The following is an 11,109-nucleotide window of genomic DNA, read 5'->3' as shown; positions in this document are numbered from 1 at the left end:
TTCCTGGTCTCAGTGAAGTTTTTGTGTCTTCTAATCTGGTTCAGTCCACTAGTTTCTCTTTAATCCAACTTTCATAATTATGACCGTCTTTTTCCCCTTCAAATACAAGTTTGATCATGTTACTCATTTATATCCCTTAAATAATTCCCACTATCTTTGAGATAAACACAGCACAGTATATCCCACAGAGCCTACCCTCATCTTGTCCTCATCTCATGCATTGCTGTAGACCTTATAATTCTCACCCCTCACTGCGATGTGGTGCTTGGACTTGCCGGTGTGCTTGGACTGGATGATTCTCCCTGGAATCCTAATTCTCTTCTTGGCAAACCTGTACATTTGTTAAGTTCTTGATAAACATTTGCCTTTCTGAAGGAGTCTCCATTCTACCAAATAATATACACCTCCTCTTCCTTTCCCCGGTGGGTCCCATCCTCTGCCTTCCTCCTCTCTGCCTTCACCATGTTATTTTAGGACCATCCGTTTAGAAGCCTGTGTGTTTTCCCATGGGGCTTGGGCTTCGTAGGGCAGAGCTTTCTACACCATATACCTTCCTGTGCCTAGAACAATAGCTCAAATATAGCAAATGTGCCAGTGAGTACATGTTGAGGGATGGAGTAAATGAATGATTAAACAAGCAGAGCCTAAACTGTATCAATCCATATGTGTTACTTATTTTTTAATTTTTATACCATTTTTCCCCTTTGAAATCTACAAGGACTATTGGTCTCTGTTTCTAGTTTTTGTTTGTTTGCTTTTAGAAGACTCATGGAGGAGTCCTAGTGAAGAGCATTATAGCTTTGGCTGGAAATGATGTTGTGTGGATTTACCGTTTTACTGTGCTTCTTCCGGAGCATTCTCTCCCTTGAAAATGCAAGTGAGGGGTGCCTGGGTGGCTCAGTCATTAAGCAGCTGCCTTCAGCTCAAGTCATGATCCCAGGGTCCTGGCATCGAGCCCCACATTGGGCTCCCTGCTCAGCGGGAAGGCTGCTTCTCCCTCTCCCACTCCCCCTGCTTGTGTTCCCTGTCTCTCTGTGTCCTTCTCTGTTGAATAAATAAATACAATCTAAAAAAATTAAAAAAGAAAGAAAATGCGAGTGAACTCGGGAAGTCGTATGACACTGGATTGGGCTTGTGTCTGATTATCCATTTCTGAAGGTGGCATAATGAGTGGAATGTTGTCCAGCTGGTGCTATTTTCAGCATGGAAACCTGTTAAGCTACCAAGCAGCATGAACAAGATGGAATGGATTGATTTCTTTCTCTTCTGAATTGGTTGGCAATGCCTCAATATCGAGGTATCAAATTTGCTCAGTGAGCTATTTGGGAGATTATTTTTTCCTTTTCTCCACCGACCTAAAGACTGCAGTAGATAATGATATATTAAATTATGTCCTCCTTCAGAGAGAGCATCAGACACATTTCTAAGCTCGAATTAATATCCAGCCACTTTCCCTGGTAGACTTGAAGAGGCACGACCTGAACCGGAACTTCAATTTTCTGGGTTGGTTTGTTTGTTTTCAAATTTCATCATTGCTGGGTAATGAACATCAACCTTCATATCCAGAGGCTGATGATGATAATATGAAAGAAAGGAATAGTTTAAATATGGGGGTGGGAATGACTTTAAATGCCAGAAAATTTACCCAAAGTTTTTGTATTTTTCTATCCAGCGAATCCTCTTTGTTGGAATGACAGTAGGCCTTTGAACAGTTTTTTCCTCCTGTAATCATCATTTTGAAAACCTAGAGACTATAGGAAAATGAAAATAATACCTTCCTTTTTATCACAAAAACTAAGGCCTTGCTACTGCATTTGGTCAGCCAGTTCCTTTTCTAGATCAAAGGTGCCTCTCCCAGGAATAAACTCCTAGGTCATTCATTCAGCGGCCACCTGTGATGTCCCTGTCACACTGGTGTGTGAGAGGTCAGTTTTGAAACTGGAGTGAGATCAGACTGTGGCTTTGGTCTGAGGCTTACATTCAGATTTCAGGTTAAGCATTTACAGCTGTGTGTCTGGGCTCCTCTTATCTTTAGTTTCCTCATCTGTAAAATAAAAGAAAAAGTAATGCTTTTCTGTGAAAAAGTACACAGAGCTTTGCAGCGGGTATCTGATGAGAAATGTGTAAAGGTCTAGCCCGTGCCTGGAGTCTGACAGGTGTAGCGTAGATACTCTCTCTTTCCTTACATGTTAAAGGTGACCATTCATCAGGTGTGCTCTTCAGTTTATTAAAACAAGGAAGAAGTCTTCATCAGAGGGTGGTGCTGCCTCTTCATTGACTCTTGCCATCCCCTGATCCACCAGCTGCTGCCCAGCGTCCATAATTCTGTTGGTTTTCTTTCCCTGGGTACAGACACTGGAGGCAGCAACAGATGTCTTTCCCAGGCATGCTAAATTGAAAACATCACCCTGGTTGAGAAAAGTCTTCTAGAACCTTCTAGAAGTGGTAAGACACAGAAAACATTCACAAGCACCCCATTGGGAGTGGCCAGGAGAATGACAAAAGGTGCTAATGTCTTGGGTGCATCCCCAAATACAGTTCTACCACAGACAACAACATTGCAACCAGGCAGGGTCTGCTAAATCAGGAGATGTCTGTGTCCTGGCTTCCCTTGCGGTGTAAATCCAAGCACCATTGTTGCTGTGGCTGCAAAGGTTGGAAAATTTGTGGATGGCAAATGTGAATGGGAGCGAGATATATTAATTTCCCTTACACACTGTGAATGTTGGACGGGCCTGTGCTTTTTCCTGATCAAAATTATATTTACACCAAACAACATGCCAGTGATTGAAAGATGCTCTCGGGAGATGGAATTCCTGGGCTGATATATCCTGGGTATGCTATTTCCTCCCCTCTCTCTCTTTTGGCAAATTATTTCACTTTTGACCTCGGTTTTCTCAAAGTACAAAATGATGATACTAATAATTAACTCATGGAGTTATTTTAAGTCAAAAACATAATATGTATGAAATGCGTAGAATAATGCCTGACAAATAATATGTACTCAGTAAATGCTGTATTTGCTCTCCTCGCAACAAATCACTGATATCCTTGAGCGAGAAGCACTGGCTTTTGAATTGACTTTTCCTAAGCTCCAAAACAGCTCTGGTACTGCTTCTTTCCGCCTAGCACTCCTATGATCCTATGAAGGCCTCCTTTTCCATATCTTTTGTTCCTGGAGACCCCTGTGGTTTAAGATTATATGTATCTTCTTTTCTTAGCAATCAATATCCATTAGGTATAGTTCACAATTACAGCTTTTCCTGGAGAAAGGTATTAATGGATTCTGTCAAGACCAGGAGACAGCCACTTCCCTACATAATGGCTCTTGAGTTTCCTGAAAGCCTGTGCTTCCGCTAGAAAGTGATCAGGAAGCTTCCAATAAGCTCAGGAGTCTAATCGATATTTCTCACTCCTGGGTAGTGATTAGTAGGGGGACATCAACTGTCATGCATGACCCACCACAAAATCGTACGCGTCTCACGGCCTGCGGCTTTTCCCGACATTTACTATCCATTACCATTACATATCCCTGGGGAAAGGGGGAACTTGTCCGATTCCATGCCACTGCGGCTCATTTGCTGGCCTTCAAAAAACTAAATAAATAAATGAACAGAACATATAAAATTAAAAAAACAAAAGCAGAAGTAGACCCCGACAGTGGTTTTCAGGAAATTGGGTTTTTGAGAGGCTATTGAAATGTTAACTTCAAGACGACTGGACTTCAGAACTGAGAGCAAATAGGATTTATCTTCCCAATTTAAAACCCCACTCAAACTACACAGGCTGTCCGCCCGGCTTCCGTTTGTTCAGGGGCTCCGTCTCTGGTTTTCTACCCCAACCCACAACCCTGGAGAGAAAAAGTGGCATCTGGCAAAATTCTCCCAGAGTTACATCTTTAATAACCAGGAACAGAGTTTAACAAACTTCTTGGTAAGTTTATTTCGAGTCAGGATTTTGAGGGTCTAGAGTGTGAAATCCTTGAGCCGGTTTCCAGCTCACAGATTTAGTTTGCTCTGTGGCCACCTAGTGGTCGTTCTAGGAACTTCATCGATGGGTTGTGGGGTCCGGTCTGCCCCGCCACACATTTGCGCCCGGTTAGGGACGTGATCACCGTTTTTTTTTGTTTGTTTGTTTTTTGTTTTTTGTTTTTTAAAGAATGTGACTTCCCAATGTTAGCACATCCCAAGCGCATTTTTAAATTCTATTATCATTTGGTAGCACAAATGCCTTAAGAAAAAGGCAACGTGGTTGTGCCGGGCTGGTTGGTATTTAGAATAATGGATGCTGTATGGGGGACTGGTGGTTAGGTTTGGTTTGGTTTTGGATCGCCATCATTGCTCTTCCTGACAGAACTGACGTGAACATATACTTGAGATTCCTTCGCACAGTAGTATTTAGGTAATATATTGCAACAAATATGAATTCTGATTTACTTTTCTGAGTGATTTTTAAAAGGACTTGTCTAGACTTAAACTGCAGAATATTGTCCACCCTCTGTCCCCTGTGATGTACAGCCACTAATGTCTCTGCTCAGGTTTTAATTCTTATTTTTGCATTTTACACTGTTTTTCTATGGGTTACGCTGGGTCTACTTCACTCAGTGGCCAGTGTTTTGGGAAGAGTTTTTACTCAGTTTCTGTGAACCCATAAAGCTTGGGCCCTCAGTCATGATCTGTGGGTGGGTTAGGGAACATAGTCAAAAGTTTAGTCCATGGAGAGGAGAAGGGAGTTGAGGGAAATTGGAAGGGGAGGTGAACCATGAGAGACTATGGACTCTGAAAAACAACCTGAGGGTTTTAAAGGGGCAGGGGGTGGGAGATCGGAGGAACCAGGTGGTGGGTATTAGGGAGGGCACGGATTGCATGGAGCACTGGGTGTGGTGAAAAAACAATGAATACTGTTTCGCTGAAAATAAATAAAACATTTAAAAAAAGAAGTTTAGTCCAATCACTCGTTTCTTGGATTTTGGATTTTCCTCTCAGTGGTGCTCTCTGGGGACTCAACCCCATGCCAGCCTTTCTCCAGTCAGCCAAAGGTTTGTGGAGAGCTCCTCATACCTGCCATGCCCCCCCCATTTCATTCCAAGGTGCCCCCCATCCCATTTCTGGCTGGTCCTCTCCTTGCCCTTGCTGAGACCACCATCTCAACCCAATACAGGCGCATGTTTGTCCTAATTGTCCTTTAGGTATCATCACTATTGCTGATAAATCATCTGAGGTCTCATTTCCCAGCCCAAACCAACCCACTATCATTAAAAAATGTTAATATAAAATTAGATAAAAGGTCTTAGAAGGGGCAGTAAGATGAGATAGACCCTGAAGCTCAAGCTTCTGTAGCTTCCAGATGAATTGACCTCTGTCCACGCCAGAGGGTAGAGTGACCCAGCTGCAGAGAGTAACCCACTATCCCCAAGCATAGCATCCCGGAACTGTAACAAGCTCAGTCTTAATTGAGGCAATTTCCAGCATCACAAAGGGTTCTCTGTCCATGTATGGGGTGGACAGCAAGAAATTCATGGGGCTGAGGAGGAAGACAGAGGTCCTCAGATTGTAGGTCCAGCAGGTCTGTGCATTCACAACAGAAGTTCTGTCTGCAACTGTTCATTCAAGGGAAAAGACTCAAACTCTCAGAGGTGACAAGAGCCAGAAATATTAGGGCTATGAAATCATAATTGTCTCCATAACAGGGATGGCAATGGACCTACAAGGGAGCCACTAGTAGAGAGAAGCCATGAAGATGCTTCCTAATCTGCAGACAGTATTGAAAGGAGAAGATCCCTGAATAGAACACATAGTAGTGACATCTGAAAGAAGTGTAGGTCAAGTCTCTAGGGGCTTGGATAAGTAAAAGGGACAAGCATGGAGAATACTCTCTAAAATAAAAAAGGAGCTTAACTGTCAGAAAGCTTCTGGATGTATTTGAAGAACAGGGGAGAAGATTAGAAATCCAGAGTGATTATCGAGGCAGGAGGCAATGAAGCAGGAGGACTCGGGTGGTACCAGACATAACTGGAAAGAGAGAAGAAATAAAAAAAAAAAAATCAAATCACTAGAAATTAGTAGTTGGCTGAATGTGGAACCCAAGGCAAAGGGAATGGTGAGTTTTTTGGAAGAAATATGACAATAAGAAAAATAGTGAATCATGAAGTTGAACCTTTTATAGGGGGAATAACATATCACCAAAATATATATTGTTCATCAACATATCGCCTGTTCAAGCAAATACAAATATGTGATTGTCCCTTCATTTTGGACATCAAAGGACTATTGTTTGCTTTAATGAAGCCAGTATATGTGACACAGAATTTCTTCTTTTCACAAATTTGCATAAAACATTTAAATTAGCTTGTTTTATTTGTAATATGCAATCACCAATATTCTTTCTTTAAAGATTTTGTTTATTTATTTGACAGACAAATCACAAGAAGACAGAGAGGCAGGCGGGGGGGCGGGAAGCAGGCTCCCTGCTGAGCAGAGAGCCTGATGCGGACTCGATCCCAGGACCCCGAGATCATGACTTGAGCTGAAGGCAGAGGCATTAACCCACTGAACCACCCAGGTGCCCCACCAATATTCTTTCTTAAATGAGTGTTTTTAATTAGAACAAGGAATGTTTATAAAAGCTCATTAGTGGCACCTGGGTGGCTCAGCCTGTTAAGCATTCAACTCTTGATTCCAGCTCAGGTCATGATCTCAAGGTTGTGAGACTGAGCCCCATGTCGGGCTCCATGTTGGGCATAGAGCCTGCTTGAGATTCTCTCTTTTCCTCTACCTCTGCCTCTCTCTGTTCATGCACACTCTCTCAATCTCTCTCTCAAGTAAATAAATAAATGCTCGCCAGGTACAAAGTACTGAGTCCCTGCTGTCCTTTGCTGATCTCTCGCCGTCCTCCCATCAACTAGTCAATATAGCAAGAAGAGTTTCATCAAGAACAACCAGCTTTCTTCCTTGATTTGCAGCCTTTATTTATTGAATTAGAAAATTCTCATTTCATACTTGAAAACTTCATTTTAGTAAATGAAAAAACAATTGCATGGAGATTTAACACATAACAAAAAGAAAATAAAGAATACAAGAGAACATGTTGGGAAACACTGGTGTAAGAAACAGCTGAAATAATTCCTGGGACAGCCCCACATACCATCATCAGGGAAGGGTAGAAAAGGCACAGAAATTACATGGTAAGTCCTCGAATCTGTGTATTATAAAGATCTCACAAACGCTTCACGGGAACTGTGAGTATTTCTTCTCAGATAGAGTTAATTTTCTGAAATTCTTATAACTCCATGACTTCTGTCAGGTTCATAAGGAATTCTAGAACTTTGGGAGTTTAGAATTAGATTCCAGGAATTTAACCAGGAGCACTTCATGTCTTCTTTGCTGCTCCCATAATTTTAAGAACTACTCTGTAGTTGAGATGATTTTTCTTCTACCTCCTTCACTGATAGGACATAAGCCAGATAGCCATCTACCTTTTAAATATTTAGTGGAATCAGATGACTTCTGCACTGAATTTCTTGGCATTTCTGCAGGAGAGAATTTCTTTTAAACCAAAAGTAGTGGTAATCATGTCAGATTCCAATTAAGGTAAGTAGTTTTATGTTCCCAAAGAAATAACCTTTTATAAGCAGTGTTTTGCTTCTTAGACTCAGGGGTGTAATTTCATATCCTCAAGGTTTTGAGTCTTTTTTAAGTAACTAGATTGACATTTTTTAGGAAAACACTAGATCAAGGAGACTATTTTTACATTAGGCTAAAAAGCACTGGAAAAACTTTAAAAATTTTTTTGTAGCATATGTCTACACTACAGGTTGTGAATTCTATAAGTAAATATCACTGAAAGAAGTTGTTTCTTGTTAACATTTTCTTTCTTTCTTTCTTTTTTTTAAAAAGATTTTATTTATTTATTTGACAGACAGAGACCACAAGTAGGCAGAGAGGCAGAGAGAGAGGAGGAAGCAGGCTCCCTGCTGAGCAGAGAGCCTGATGCGGGGCTTGATCCCAGGACCCTGAGATTATGACCTGAGCCGAAGGCAGAGGCTTAACCCACTGAGCCACCCAGGTGCCCCAACATTTTCTTTCTTGATAAGAACTTTTGAAAAACTGCCAGAAGTTTGTGTAGCAAATACCTAGGGAAGGTTGGGAAGATCTTTCAGCCAGAATTCTCAACCTAGCCTTGCACAGCCCTTTTGGATATCCAATTTCAAGCTCTAAATGGAAACACATGGTTAAAAAGAAGTTATTTTCTCCAAAGTCTATAAGCATGTTATGTTTCAGTTACTCATTTTTATCTGCTAATTACAGTAACTTTTCTGGATTCTGTTGTACTACACTTATTCACAATTTTCCGTATCTCCTTAGTCACGGCTAATTAAACAGTCATTATAAGATGAACAAGCCTATCAAGAAAATCATTTTGTTTTTTATTACATGAAATCAAACAGTTTGCTTGCACTAAGGAGCAACTTTCTCCACTCTTCAGTATGACACAGGTCCATCCTTATGAGTTGGTAGGACCATTAGATATGTCCTTCCTTCCCCATCTCAACAGAGAAAGTGTATTGGGCAAGATCTCTTGTAAGAATATTTTGTGGGGGAAATATTCCTATTAACCAATACATTGGAGAAACCCAACAGAAATCAATGAATGGATGAATGAACTCTGGAATGTAGCCAAACGATGTTCATTTTTGTCTCTCTTACAAAAATCACAATTTTTTAGATAAATTTTCTAACATAGCCATAGCAATTTAAAAGTGAATTCATCCCTCAGATATAGTCAGTTATTGATTGGGTAAGTGACATGGTGATGAAACCATCATGAAATAACTATTCAGGAGGAATGGACCTTCTCTTGACCAGTGCTACTACGTCCTTTAGAATCCTTCATGAAAACCCATCGGTGCGCATACCCTGGGCAAGAAAAGTTTGAGAAAGAAGTCTTGTTTTTGTTGTGTCTAATGTGTGTTGAGACTGACAATGTCAAATTCTAGCTTGCTCCTGTGGTCTGGTCAGAAACTCTTGCACTGAAACCTGCTTGGTGGGATCACTTTTAGAAATCTTAACATATCAGAGAAAACATTTCCAACCCTTAGTCTTCTGGTAAGGACAAAAGGTGTTCCTACTCAATCAATGGGTAGGTAAAGAACACAAAAAATGCTAACATTTGACAAGTTAAAAAATGTGTGTGGGGGCGTGGTACCATCTGTCACAGGAGCCTACCATTTTGGCACTTTGATTTGGATCAGCGATTCCTCTTGGATCTTTATTTGCAAGTTTCTGTAATAAATAAATTTTGTTTTGTCAGATATCACACATAGACATATACACACATAGACATAAACACATACACATGCAGACTATCTCTTCCTGACAGATGAAAAATCTAAGGAAGTTTGTAAATTGCTATGGAGAGGACAGGAGGATGGTTCTGGCCAGTGAAGTCTTAGCAGAAACCATTTTTCTTTATGAACTTTGTGGTGGGTCTCTCCAACAGTGTATTTAGTAAGAGATTTCCAAACATTTTTCAAGAACTAGGGCTTTCATTGAGAAAACATTTCTGTTGAAATCCCAATAAAAACAATATATAAAAATGGATTAGACTGGTTTTAAGTAGGGATTGGGGAGAAATGCTCATTCAGCTCCCCCAACTGTAGGGCATACTCTGAGATCCTTCTGTGTTATGGGAAAATTCTGTGGAACCACAGACTGAAAACTATCTTAATCACACTCTTTTGGCCATTAATAATGAAAGCATAATAAAAAATGTTGATTTGAAAAGAAATACATCGTCGAAAATCTTGGTGATTTCAGTGCCCAGCTCTGAATAATTGTTCTACTGTGGACCTTGAAGATACAGAGACTCTAGCAGTTCAGGAGATCCTAGAGATCCTGTAATAACTCTTTTTTGACTCAGTCTCTCAGGCGTCTGCATGCTAATTTGGCTAATGTGTTTCCCTTTCATTAATATTTATCAGGGAATACACCTCAGTCAGTGGAAAGCCCTCAGGCTGATATGGCCCCATTGGAAGCCATCACTGGGTTTTGACCCTTGAGAACCTGGGTGGGGAATAGGGTAGGGTTTGTGAGACAGTTATCCCAAAATCACCATTTGAGGGCCAAAGAAACTGAGTAATTGTAATAAGTAATGAGTTAATGCATTGTTTTAAAAAAGTCAAAACTAATTCCCAAGGGTTCATGACGAACACAATGTCAATATTTTACCTAAAAGACCACGCATGACCAAGCATGACTTCCTCATGGTCTTCTCAAACTAATTCCAGTCCTCCTGATAAGTGGGGCTTGTTCTATTTCTTCCTCAAATCAGACAGTGATATTATATTATTGGACTTATTCAAGGAACCAGCAAATGGTTAAGGGGCACCAAAATTTTTATTGAAATGGCCACAGATCAGTACAACCAACAGAAAGGAGATAAGGGACCATACCAGTGTGATGTAGTGTGGACTTGAAAAACTGGTTGGAAGCTGCTCCAAGGACTCGGCAGTTATTTGCTAGTGAAAAGAGATACTATTAACCTGCAATTAGTATTCAAGCAAGTATGACTATTTCCTAAGTGCTCAATATAAATTTTCTAGCTATCTCTGGGATGCAACCTAGTAAATGTACAAATACTAAAACCCATGGGAACAATATTCTTCCCTAGGTTATTCTCTTACAATGAAGGAGTCTAAGAACTTACAAAACAAACTTACATTCGAGAAGAGTGTGAGTTTCTTTATGAGTTATGATGAAAATTGCACAAGGTAAGTCTTTCAGCCTCCAAATCTTAATCAAATTGTCTGAATGTCTGAACTTCCATAACCCGCTCCATCCTTTTTGGACCTGGAAGGTCTTTGAGGACTTCCAGAACTTACTGTTGTAATACAGATATGCTTGGATGACGTTATCCTCTCTAAAGTATCTTCTGTTAGCCTCCAGTGGACATTAATATAACTAGAAAGCATGATCTGGAGGAAATAGGACCTGCCTAGGAGAGGTACTAGGTGGCAGAAGAAAAAAAAATTAAGCATTATTAATGTAAGAGGGAAAGGACATCAGAAGACCTTTCCCAAAGCACAATTTTGCTGAAAACTGGCCGTTGAGG

The 11,109-nt window shown here is 40.6% G+C and overlaps 1 protein-coding gene across 1 annotated transcript in view; it reads right to left on the bottom strand.

Moving 5' to 3' along the window:
• Window positions 1–8,167: 8,167 nt before the first annotated feature.
• ADAM7 (ADAM metallopeptidase domain 7) overlaps window positions 8,168–11,109 on the bottom strand; it is a gene marked incomplete at both ends in the record, with an annotated part of 86,906 nt that continues 83,964 nt past the window's right edge. Inside the window, 3 exon segments of the mRNA XM_080796900.1 lie at window positions 8,168–8,212; window positions 9,225–9,281; window positions 10,451–10,516. Of these exon segments, the coding sequence (XP_080653026.1) occupies window positions 8,168–8,212; window positions 9,225–9,281; window positions 10,451–10,516 (168 nt within the window).

This window comes from Martes martes, assembly GCF_963455335.1.
Source record: "Martes martes genome assembly, chromosome: 2".
Classification (NCBI taxonomy): domain Eukaryota; kingdom Metazoa; phylum Chordata; class Mammalia; order Carnivora; family Mustelidae; genus Martes; species Martes martes.
Note: the sequence above shows the minus strand (reverse complement) of the source record. Positions and strands in the feature narration are given on the sequence as shown.